The sequence below is a fragment of the Capsicum annuum genome, unplaced genomic scaffold (genome assembly GCF_002878395.1).
Source record: "Capsicum annuum cultivar UCD-10X-F1 unplaced genomic scaffold, UCD10Xv1.1 ctg3261, whole genome shotgun sequence".
Lineage (NCBI taxonomy): Eukaryota > Viridiplantae > Streptophyta > Magnoliopsida > Solanales > Solanaceae > Capsicum > Capsicum annuum.
This window is the reverse complement of record NW_025839327.1, coordinates 2,732-15,939: the sequence shown is the minus strand read 5'-3', so window position 1 is coordinate 15,939 and position 13,208 is coordinate 2,732. Positions and strand designations below refer to the sequence as shown.

At 34.2% G+C, this 13,208-nt stretch overlaps 2 protein-coding genes across 2 annotated transcripts; both read right to left on the bottom strand.

Moving 5' to 3' along the window:
• Positions 1-365: 365 nt before the first annotated feature.
• Positions 366-829, bottom strand: LOC107839262 (desiccation protectant protein Lea14 homolog; the record flags this gene model as incomplete). The annotated part of the gene is given in 1 exon segment (XM_047403047.1): positions 366-829. A coding segment is annotated over 1 exon segment (206 nt), but the record flags the coding sequence as incomplete, so codon positions are not given.
• A 3,006-nt stretch (positions 830-3,835) lies between these two features.
• On the bottom strand, positions 3,836-12,150 carry LOC107839263 (proline iminopeptidase). Its single transcript, XM_016682675.2, has 10 exons — positions 11,762-12,150; positions 8,555-8,691; positions 8,306-8,479; positions 7,810-8,043; positions 7,576-7,676; positions 7,415-7,487; positions 6,306-6,374; positions 6,054-6,161; positions 4,582-4,707; positions 3,836-4,350 (listed from the first exon to the last, which is right to left on the bottom strand). The coding sequence occupies exons 1-10, from the start codon at positions 12,081-12,083 to the stop codon at positions 4,156-4,158; spliced, it is 1,539 nt and encodes a 512-aa protein (XP_016538161.1). The 5' UTR covers positions 12,084-12,150; the 3' UTR covers positions 3,836-4,155.
• Between the last annotated feature and the right edge of the window lie 1,058 nt (positions 12,151-13,208).

Here is a 13,208-nt window from a genome sequence, read left to right as displayed (position 1 = left end):
TAAGTAAAAACCTTGCTTCTTCAAGAGATGGCCTACTAGTAGTTGAGCTATGCATGAAAACAACAAGCGAGCACTTATCAAAATTTACTCGTAGCATCACTTAGCCATTCACGTGCCTTTTAAACTTGATTGTGAGTTACTCTCTGAATTCCAAGTTAATTGTATCCGTACATTAGTATATGGAGTAATCAAAACGAAAAAGTAAAACAAACTAGCTTATCTATAGGAGTTTGTAGAAATTAAATCTGAAAATTGATCAAAACTGCATCCACCACCATAAAAAGCATAACAATTCAAAACCAAATCTAGCTAGATTGCATATGTTGCAAGAAAGAATGCTATAGAAGAGGAGATAGGAAGAGTACCTGCCAGAGCATTTGAGGGCGTAAGAGATTTGCATGATGGGTACTGGAACAGAGTAAGGGTTCTTGACAGCGACGTTAGCATGATAAGAAATACTGTCCATGCTCACTTTCTTCATATCAACGTCTGTTATTTCTGCCTCTGGTTTCTCCATATTCCCCACCTTCTCCACCACGTAATTCTTCGCTTTCTCCATCAAATCTGCCATTTCTTAAAGTAAATCCTTTCTGTTTTACAAAAAGTTAATTGAAAATGTAGTAGTGCTTGAGGAATATCAAATATGCATGTAGGCTAGCTCTAGAGTGTACGTCTATTTATAGGAGGATCATCATGAGGATCGATCTGTGTTATATAAGAGTGTCAGAGTTGACACGTAAAAAGGCTATGATATTGGACACTGCTCTCTCTCTCTCTCTTTTTTTTCTGCATGCCAACACGGGTAGTACACGTGATGGTCGGTATCTTTAGCCCGTGTCCAACGTTTGATCACATCAATGCATCTATGGATATCTATCTACTCCCTCCTCCCGATTTTACTCCTATCAAATTTTCTAATTTAATTTCTTATTTTTTTATTTTTAATATTAATTATCATTTTATTAAATTAAAATATAAATATTATTTAATAAAAATATTATATTATTAATTATTTTTTTAATTAATGTATAATATTAAATTAAAATGAGTAAAATAGAATAAAAAGAATATTTATTTCTTCAACATTAATTACGTTCCACTCTTTAGTTGGTTGGAAGGGGGAAAATAAATGGTTAAAACTTATTATTAACTATATATCTATGGACTTAAAAAGTCGTTGTCCATGTGGAGCTTGTCATGTAACTGGATAAAATTGCAAACGTATACTCAGAGAATTGGACACCAACACACATTACAAAATACTTACTTAATAAATAAATTATTAAAGTATCTTTTATATTTCAAAATAAATGAGTAGTTCACAATTTAAGGTAGATGTTGAATTTTTTTTTTAAATTTATCCTTCATTAAATATGGATTGGGAGTGATGTATCATGTGTCTTGTTTTTTAAAGAGGGTAAAAATGAAAAGCATGATAAATTTATGTTTTTACTTTTTTTCTTAATATGTGTGTCAAAATTCAACAATTAACTTATTGTGAAAGGGAGGAAGTAATAAATAAAAAAATAATTGTACTATATTATTTCTATTAATTAAATATTATAAAATAAATCAAATTAATTACAAGCAAAGTAGAATAAAGTAATAAATGATCTTTTGATTTTTATATAGAATTAATAAAATTGAATAATTATTTGTAATATAGATGGCAAATAAAGATAGAAGGAGGAAGAAGAAAGTATCTAACTTTGAGATTTCACCACGTATTGCTCAACATCTGCCGACAACTCTTAGAGCTCATGATCCGAATTCTTCATTTGTCAATCTCAAAAAGATGGTCCCATTCTACTTTCTTTAATTTAATTTAGTGTACGAATTCTCTAAATAGTGGGTCCCCCCCACTACTATCTATACAAAAATATTATTTTTCCATACGTCTCAGTTACGATTTCGTCATTTTATTGAATCAATCGGTATATCTGAAGGTTACGAGCCCCATGATAAAACGTCTTATTTACGTTTTGTCATTCGGCCAAGACATCTGATGGCCCTTTGTAAGAACATTTAACTTGAATAGCAGTCCAAAAGGACAACATAAACTTAAAACAAACTTGATTACTTTTTTTTATAATCACTGTTAAGCACTAAACATACCACTTTTAGCCGGTCAAAGATAATTTTACAAAATAGCTAGCTATGCTTTAAAAGACACTATGCAAATTGCAATGGAACAACATGAGGTAAGGTGCAATTGTGTTGGTCTTGCTCAGCCACACCTGGTGTCATGCTAAGCGTTGATAGCATGTAAACTCGATCTTGCCCATAACTCACACTCCATGAGCTAGTTTAAAAGAAAGAGGATTGTCCTAACCTTTTAATCATCAATGTGCGACTTTTATCATTCACCGACGACGACTCTACTTAGTGATTGTCCTTTTTTTTTTTACATTTTGATGCATGGTATAGTACGTTGTTAATCATTGGTCGGAAATTAACGCGTACAAGAACCTACTTGGTAGGTGTACGTCTCACGGTGTAAATACAGAATATCATCCACAACAAAAGATACATCGAAATGTTGATATCTTTTATACTTCTCCTAGAAATTCTTGCCAGGTCTTGAATGAGGCAGGTAATGAGTTTGTTGATACAATCACACCAGCAAATGGATTCCTTTCACCAGACAATAAAAACTATAGCAAAAGCCAATTCATTGAGCAGCTAACGCATGAAAATAAATACAGCACGCACGGGCTGTCCAACTCTGGATAAAATTCAAATGCCAAACAAGTCTAGAATCGTTGTGCATTCTATGCCAGCTACATCAGTGAAAACAAATGCCCCAGCAAGCTACAGTCAACAAATTAACTCAAGTGTCTTCCTGGTGCCATCTCGTCTAGCAACATGTGGGGAAAGGCCAAAATGAGTCCAGCCACGGTTATTTAGCTTGTGCGAAGGATAGATTTGAAGCAACAGAGCTTATTAGTGGCACCAAGAATTAATAACTAATTCTCTCTAGTAGGATTTGGGAGTGGCAGCCTAAGTAGCAAACTCTATTTGGCTCCATCACAGCAACTTAAAGTAGTGTGATCGATAATATCCTTTCAATTTTGCGAACTGTTTAATTTCCTCCGGTTATTTAAATATGAAATTATTCACTTCCAAGAGAGAGAGAGAGAGAGCATGATAGTCTTTGGTCACAATCTTGTTAAATGTTTCTTTATGACTTCAACATTTTGTAAAATATCCACTTTTGCGTACTAATTTTGAATCTCTAGATCAACACATAACTTTTAGTTTAATATTATAATTTGAACTGGTTAACTTCACTACTAGTGGTTAGACTCCACTTTTCATAGATCTAGTGGCTAGATATGTTACCTAATTAATTAATCAATTGAATTGATCCAAACCAAAAGGGTGTGGTGGGAGAGAGAGAACAGAAAAGGGCGAGAAAAAGAGGTAAGAGATCATGAGATGTTTGAGAGCATTCAAGTTGACATTAATATTGGTTGAAGAAAGTTCAATACTTGACCACGAGATCCTTGATATCATCCTCTGTGTAGTCACAGACGATAATAAGATGCATCGGAACCCTTCTGATAAATTAGAAGTGTAATGACTTCTTGTCCTTCCCTAAGAGGACTCTTCTTTACAATGTGTAGATAGACGTATATATGGTGTGTATATCGAGGTTCTGATATTGGAAGGTGGAGGGATGGATAAGAACAAAGAATGTTAAAACTTACTTTCTAGCATACAGAATAGGTATAGAGAAAAGGAGGAGTGGTAGAATGGTTCACTACTTGAGAGAGAGAGAGAGAGAGAGACATTTCGGACAAGCCTCTTGTAAAATTCTAAAAGCCATCAACAATTCAAATTCAGCTTCACTGCATTTTTGAAAGCAAAGTGAAATAAATGTAGTTCTTGCCTTCTTGATACATCCAAAGCTTGCATATAAACTACCAAAAGGAAATTCAGCAGAGTGTAACAACTTACTTTTGAACAGCAGGTGGGTGTGTAGGATTGAGGGTTGAAGATCTAAGGCGCAGTACCCATGCACAGAATAATATATTTATAGAAAGGTCGGGAAGGACATAAAAAGAGAATTTACTAATAAATTCACCAGCATTATCTAGAGCCTTTAACGTTCAAGAGAAAACATGGATGGTGGTGGACTGGTGGCCAATAGAGTTAAAACAGGGGCTTCTTTCCATTTAACATAGCAAGCAAGTGATCCAAAACTTTACTTCCACCATCCCTCAGACCAGAGTGCATGTACTCATTCGTAATCCAAAGCCTGATTCCTGAGATCTGAGAAGCGGTCTCCAGAGATAGCTTTAAGTTAACATACATGTCTTCATAATAAACAGCGGCTGCAACTGGTACCTATAAACACAAAAAAACGCGGGTAGCTACGTAAAGTCTAAATCATTTGATCAGGTCGCTGTGACTCCACTTACTTCAGTTTGGCTTTAACGAAGGAGGCAATTTATATTTTATAAGAATCTAGACGTCAAGATAATTAAAATCCTTAATATAATGATTGACATGAGTACAGCAAACGACATCAATCATCAGGTATCCGAACTTTTCAGTTTTAACAGAAATACAACGTACTTTGTTATCCTTTAATGCAGCAACATCGTATAATGATGGCCAATCCTTCTTCTCTGCTAATAGCTGGGCAGCATCTTTGAATGGCCTCAATGCATGGACTTCATCAAACAACCATGGGAAAATCATCTGCATGTTAAATTAAAAAGCGATCAACACTTGCTCAGAATACAAGAGAAGTCCAAACTCTGTTTTTCACCCAAAAAGTAAACAAAGGAGTCTTCTTAATTCCAGCTGAAAGAAATATAAATGCATTGTACGAAGTTTTGACCTCAAATCAATATCTGGTCAGAATTAATGTAAAACAAATCCCCTTTTTTTTTTTTTGATAAAGTAAGTTGTTCATTGATTGGCATCAAGAAGATGCAACGGTCACAAAAGTAATATGCTAGCTCCCATACAAGATGCTATCAAAGGGTCGGGGAGTTAGCCAAACGGCAAAAAGAGAAGCTGAATGTGTGATAAATCAAAATGTCCAAAATAATGCAGTGGAACTTTTGTTAAATTTTGTATAACAAAGACAAACCTCACAACTCTGATCAATAAGTGCCTTATGTAGGAGAGAGAAGCTCTTCAAACCCACTACATTATGCATGATAATTTCACTAGCTTTCAGAATTGGTCCAAGGAGTATTCCCCGACTCCAGAGTGATGATTTTGTCCCTGATATATCGATCGTTCATATGCCGTTCCAAATAAATCATTTTGTTTAATTGATCCTTTCCTCCGATCAACAACCAAATGTCCATATGACTTTAGGAGGGGTACTTTATCAGTCAATTCTTATGAATTCTAACCATATGTTCCTTTGCATTTCTTTGAAAAAGAAGAAATTGAATTTGTAAACTAAAAGAATTAATTTGCAGTGGAAGCAAAAACAAGATCAAGTAACAGAAAGGTACATACATTTGCTGGAAGCAACAAAATTATGTCGGACCTTAAACTACGGGAAATAGGCAGGATGTGTAAGAAGAGCATATACATGATAGTTGCTCATAAATGAATAGGCATTAATATGATTTCAAATTCTCTATGGTCTACGTGACGTCACACCTTTGCTCGACTAAATGAGAGTGTAGCTGACATGGTAAAAGAACAAATCAGCCATACTTTTCCTGACCCCTTTTTCACAAACTGGAATTCAACTCCCAGCAGGACACTACACTTAAATGTAATGAACATTTTTATAGGAGAACAAAACGAAGCTAATTTACAGCTCTTGCCACATATTTATGATAGCTTCCAATAATTATGAATATATAGTGAATTTTTTGTGCAAGCCGTACATATTACGTAACAACAATGAGGGAAGGTCAATTTGATTAGTTAAATATAAGTTTAAGTCTTCTCAAGGGCGGGTCCCTTTAATGTGGAAGTCATATATCAAAGAAATTTAGGTGGAATTAAAATATTTTTTTGATGCTTGCTACATGTTATGGCAGTTCTTAACCAAAAATGACCACATTGTGTCTCACCTCTCCAGTAAAAAGTACAGGGCGGCCAACTTTTGCAGCCTCAATTGCATCAAATTTGTCGTCATTTTTAGCCCTAATTCTCTGAGCAGACCACAAGGATGAGGCACCCTTCACATCAGAAAAAAGCCAATGAATTAGACAGTTCAAGCATGCCTGCAGAAAATAGGTATCCAATACAATAAAAGTAGATGCAGAAATTCCTTCGGCCGAGTACTCCCTCTGTTATAGCAATACTCCTATTACAAAGTTTACCTGGCAATATATGGTTTCATGCATAAGAGCATATAAAGGGTTTGCATCAAATGCGATCCATCTCTCATACTGCAATGCCACAGAGAACTCAATTTAGCAGATATCATCATCCAGCTCCTGCACTTTTAAATACATCTAGAATTACCAAGAAAATGCTGCCTTAGAATCTCCTAAATGGAAAAGAATCTCAGTCTACAGTAACAGTTATGAAACCTCTGTTTACTTGTTAACACTTGAAGGAACAGCGCTTCTACAGTGCATCAGCCTTGCGAGAATAGTAATAAAGTTAATCCAAGTGAACTATGGCATGACCTCTAAGTCATCATGAGCTGCTAAAGGCTTAAATATGTCAGTATCCAAGATTAACATAAACATACACCTTAATTTATCATATTTATACACATTTTCACTCTTATAAAGTAACTACAAAAATTCTAACTAATTATGTATCTTCGTTGGATGTATTGGGAGCTAATTATGTATCTCGACAGACCCAAGATAAGACTAGTAACTACTAGAATAGTGACAATGAATATGAAGATCTTGGTTGCTTTACCCACATAGTCACATCTGAAAGAACTTTATCTTTGTCCAGCATCTTGAATTAATTTTTACCATGCAACAGAATTTCAAATTTTCTAGAGAAATAAAGCTAGAAATAGCCTAACATGAGATTTAGTTGCCGGTTCATAGATGACCACAGCTCATGAAAGATTTATGCATTCTTCCTTGTCAGGATATTCACTCACGTGTTCTTTTCTTGTTCCACCCTTTATTTTTTATTTCTTCATATGAAAGATTGAAGTCAAAGCTGGTTTAATTAGTCATGAATCATTGTATTCACAAATCAACATAAAGATATCACTGACTCACTAGAAGAAACATATACATAAATAAAGAATGTAGGCCACCACAAAAATTTATACTGATGAAAATGAACACGAAGCATTTGAACTCAATGGCATAATTTTTGGAGGATATCTATGCCAGCAAACTTAGTTCATGAACCATAATTGCTAAACAAGATCTCTAGTTTTTGCAATATTATAAAACCTAAATTCAGAATAAAATCACCGTGCTTTTTTGTAATAGGCACGTGTATATCTTACAGCATTCAAGAAGTAGTCACTGATTCTCCTTTTTGCTCCTTGAACTATTACAGGATCCCAGACTCTCTCAAACCTATAAGCATTGTATGGAAAGGTAAAGATTCAAATATATGATATTTTTTGGAAGAAAAAAGAGAGTAGATGGCAAAATGATGGCTTACAGGTAATGCAATCGTTCGAAACCGGTGCTTGATCCTAGACCTGAGAGACCAAGAAGTTGTAGTCCTCGAGGTGTTAAGATGCCGCCAGATGGAAGAGGCACCTACGTCAAACACGGAGAAAAGGAGGGAGATAGGACAGGGTGTAAAGAGAGAGAGACATTAACAATACTTGGAAAAGTATGTATCAGATGGACTCATGAAGAATGTTATTGTATATCAGTATAGCTCCCTTACCCCTCCTCCTGACTCTGCCAGGTAATTTACAACATCACGAACAATTTCAACATCTTGTGGAAATCTCTTGTAATATTTTTCATTCTGATAAACAAGCTGCTCAAAGCCTGCGTTATAAACAGAATCAGCTGTGCATCCTTCACCAATTGGAGGGAGCCCGCCAGTTATAAGAGCTTGTTTCAGTCCTTTAGGAGCAAAACTCAAGTAGGTAACTGCACAAAATCCTCCAAAGCTCTGCATGATTATAGACCCGATATTCCACACACCACCGAGAAAGTAAAGCATAACTAGCATCAGTACTAAGACTTCCATATACCATATGAGATGATAATTTTCCTCAAAAGAGAATTTTAAATAATTTTCTATAAAATATATATTCAAGACCGTTGAAAAAATTGTTCCTGCAGTATGTCTTCTTTAACTAATTGTTGAGAGAATGAAACAATAGGGTTAATTTTGAAAAAACAAATACAGAAAACAGCAAAAACTATGTGACCTGTCCAAGTATTGTCCAAGGTCCAGCATCAGGAACAAGGCATTTTCGGATGAACTCAGCATCATGTACTATATTATCAGCTCGGAAATGTTTCAAGTAGTTAACCAAATCCTCAGCAGACTTCACTTGTGACATAGATGATGGCGTTAAAGGTGTTGATAAACCTGTTCCTCTCTGCAGGAAAAGCATTAGCACAAGGAAACAGAGAACTGCTTATTTCATTATGGTTGAGAGAGAGAGAGAGATTGCCTGATCCATTAGAACTAGACGGTACTCTTCACATACTCTGCTTATCCATCCGCCAGCTTCAGTTGGTCTGGTGCATTCAAAGCCCGGTCCACCTTGCAAATATAGTAGATATGGCAGAGACTGTTCCTCCTTACCAACTGCAGTTTACTTGATAATCAGTAGAGAAAATATATATAAACCAAAAAATGATACTAACAGAAAATAGCAGCTAGTTAATCACCGACTAAAGGCCAATTACTCCCTCCATTCTAGCTTAAGTGACATGATCCAGAGTACAAGGGTCAAACTGCCTAATTTTCAGTGTAAATTCGTACACAGATCTTCAACTTTTTTTTGAAATAATATTTACATTTTGTAAGTTACTAAAAAGATTAGTCACAACAGTTAAAAATTCAAAATAATTAAAAGGTATTTGAAAATTTTGTGCTAAATGAAAAACTTCTTTGACTCACCAAATAAAAACTGTGTCACATAAAGTGAAACAACGGGAGTACTACATATTAAGATTTCTAAGTGGCTAGAACTTCTCTTACTTTTCCCTACAACCACGTTTTTGCATCCATCAATGCCAAGTTAGTTGTAGACATGTAGAAAGAAATCATCATAACATAAGTATTTGCATATTGTATTTGCATAACATCATAACATAGGTAGTGCATTCAGGTAAGCTGATATCTCCGTCTCTTACCAAATTGTGACAGCATAATTGACTGAAAGTTTGCCACACAACTTGTGGAGTAACAACGCAAAGGTTCATGTCAACCGTTTATGGCAAATGTGAATCTAACAAAGTTAACTTTTACCTAGTGTTATCAAGAGCGAAAAGCACAAGAAAGCTCTAAGGTCCATTGGGGCTTTAAGCGCAAAATGTGAATAAAGCATGGGCTTTAATGAAAAAAACCACAAAAGGAGAAAAATAAAAAAATATATGTTTAGCCCAAGATTAATAATTATAAGCGTGAATGACATACATATGAACAAAGAAATTGAAAAAAATATTAAGATGAAATGAAATATCAATTGTTTAGCGTCGCCTCTCCAGAAGAGGCTCATTAACAAGAAAATTATGTCGTAGAAAATTGATGACGACATTGAACCGCACATTAAGCAAGGCAAAGCGCTCAACACAAAATGAGCCTCGCTTTAGAGCTTAAGCACGCTTTAAGCGCGCCTTTGATACCACTGCTTTACCTTTAAAATTAATAAATATTTCTAGCTAAATTTCTAATACCGCAACCTCTCTTCTTTTAAGAAGGCTTAGACTGGCACCATGAGCAAGCTCCTCCACATGGCCAACCCATCCATCTTAGGATTAAGGTGTAGTTGTTGACAAGTATGCACAGTGAGATGTCTTGCTTTTATCCAGCAACTGTATTTTTTTCTTCTCTTTTCTTTTTCTCTTTCTTTTTGTGACAAGTAACTAAGGTAACATATTCTACTCCCAAATTGTTACAGGGGCCACACTTCCTCTTCAATGAAGTTTCTTTCCTCTTCCTATTTTTGAAACTCAAATCATTAAATCATTGGTGACAACATGTTCTCTTACTCTAGAATTTATCAACAAAACGAAAACATACCCAGTGCAATCCCACAAGGGGGTCTGGGTAGGGTAGGATGTACCAGACTGTACCCCTACCTTCTTGGAGGAAAGAGGGTATTTCTGATACTCTTAGCTCAAAAATGTGTAATCAAAGCAGAATAAGATACTATGCAGACTAACTAATACTATTAAATAAGGAGAAGAAGAGACGAACCTCATGCCGCTCCCACACAAAAGTACGACAACACTCGACTACCTACTACCCTTCCCGTATCATATGCATGCGGATTTTAAAATGGATATTCAGATGAAGTGGGAGCAGAATTGTTTTAAAACTTTGAAATTCTAAAGCTTGGTGTCTAAGCCTCGTCTTTTATAGATGCGAGATGAGATTCGAAATATGTCGTGTAATGTTTCTTGAAATTTTTAGTGCTGATTAGGTAATACTCAGATCTGAGTTATTGACTCAGCACAAAGTAAACTGATAAGTTTCCTACCAAACTTCTGGATTTCAAGTATGAGATATCACTTTTACAACCACTAGGCACAAAGAAAAAAAAGCAAAGATGGATATTCAATTTGATACAAAAGATTTAAACTTGTTACACAGGAGTAGCAGTTAGATCAAGCTTCACGAAAATTCAAGGACTTCGAAGCTCTTTCATTTGTCATTTTCAACACAGTAAGTTGCACTAACTAGCTAGTCCAACAATACTACTAAGTGAATCAAATCTTTTGCCTTTAAACTATAACTGTTATCCCAATTACTGTATATGTTAAGCCATCCTAAGATAAGATCTATTTCCTCAAAAAATAAAGTTATACACCGAAAACTAAAGTGCAAAAGTTAAATCAACACCGACAACTGCCTAAAAACAGAAATCTCACAGAATCAATACATAAGTGCAAAAGTTAACAGAACAAATGTGAAACAAGTGTTTAGTTTTGAATCTACTAGCTTAAACTTATCTGGAAAACTTCTCTTACAACTTTACATATCAGTTAAGCTGAAATAGAGCTTTTTTATAAGATCAACTAATAGCCAGTTTGGCCAAGCTTTTGGGAGGCTAAAAGTGCTTCTTTTAAAAAGGTAAGGTTCTTGGACAAGCTTTTGAGATTAAATAAGTGCTTCTAGAGAGTAGCAGAAAAGTTTTTCAGAAGACAAAAATTGTAGAATTTTCGTAAAAGCACTTTTTTGAAAAGCACTGTTGAGAACAATACACTTAGAAGCATTTTTAAAAGCTTGATCAAACACTTATTGTGGCTCAAAAGTGTTCTTTCAATTTATTGGTCAACCACAAACCATTTCTCACCAAAAAAATAGTACTTTTTTGAAAAGCATTTTAACAAAAAAACACTTTTGAAACCAAGCAGATTGTAGAAGCTCGGTCAAACAGGCTATAAAACCAAAAACTGCCTAAATACGAATCAAATAGAATGAACACATAAGCACGATAATGTGCATAAGCAAATCGAACAAATGTAAATCTAGCAAACCGAACAAATGTGAATCCATCAAGCAAACAACTATAACCACTATATGAAGATACTCAGTATATCTATTCAGACGTAGAATATATTTACAATCAATCCTTGTACTTTAAACAGAGTTTAACAAATGCAAAATCCATAATGAAGAACAACGGGAACCAAAATTAGAGTAGTACCAGCAACGACTTCGCGAGCGAAGACGGTGATTTTAGGGGAGGAAGAATTATAATCAAGAGGAACGCTGAATCGGTGATCGCGCAATCGGAGGTCGGGAATGGAGTACCAACCGCCGGCGACGTGTTCCTGCGTTGTGGAGTTGCCGTCGATGGCGGCTGATTTGTTATCGGCCATTGCTTTTAGTTTTGGGAGTGGAGTAGTGGAGAAGCGCAAGTAGAGATATTGTGCTGGAAGTGTAGATAGTGAAAATATGGGAGTCGAAAATGGGATTTTATGAAGACTAATGAGCGGCTTTATGAATGATGAGTGAAGTGACCGCATTTTCACTTTCTTAAGTTCTCTCGGCTAGACACAACTATACCCACACTCGAGCAGCTGGGGAAAATTTAAAACAGCGAGTGCACACATTTTACCGAATTATTATATTGAACAAAAATTTTTGATACCATATTTTTTGGTATTATGATATTTGATCTGGTATATAGTATATATTTTAATTTTTTAAAGTATATGATATGATATATGGTATTTATAAATAACATACCGAAATAACGAATACCATACCAAAGTATATATATAATTACATAAGTAACTTTTATATATATATATACACAAAAAAAATACTTAGTATTAGTATAAAAGTGTTTAGACTTTGAAACTTTCGCTACTCTATTTTAATTGAAATATCTTTTTGGTGTAATTGACTAATAAAAGGAACGGAAAAGACTCAAAAATACCCCTGAACTATATGAAATAGCTCAAAAATACCCCTCGTTAGATTTTTAACTCAAAAATACCCTTTCGTTAAATATTTGGCTAAAAAATACTCCTCCCTCTAACGAAATTCGGAAAAGGATCAAAAATACCCTGAACTATCTGAAATGGGTCAAAAATACCTCTCTATTAAATATTTGGCTCAAAAATAGCCCTCCCCTTAACGAAATTAAATTATTTCGATTGAATTAAACCCTAACTTTAACTTTTTAACCCTAATACTTTAATTTTTTTACATAAAAGTATTTTTTTAATTTTAAAAATAAGATAATGAAAAAAAATATTTGAATTATAATATAAATTGATTGAATTTGATTTGAAAAATAAACATTCATTTATTCTAAAAGTTATTTTCATTTACATATTTTTAATATTTAAAGAAATTAACGAAATATAAATTAACGAAATTAATGAAATATAAATTTTCACTTAAAGAAATTACCAAAATAAAAATTAAATGATGAACTTTATATAAATTAACAAAATAATCGAAATAATTTAATTTCGTTAAATACCCCTCTGTTAAATATTTGGCTCAAAAATACCCTTCCCCTTAACAAATTTAAATTATTTCGATTTAATTAAACCCTAACTTTAACTTCATAATCCTAATACTTTAATTTTTTTTTACATAAAAATATTTTTTTAATTTTAAAATAAGATAATTAAAAA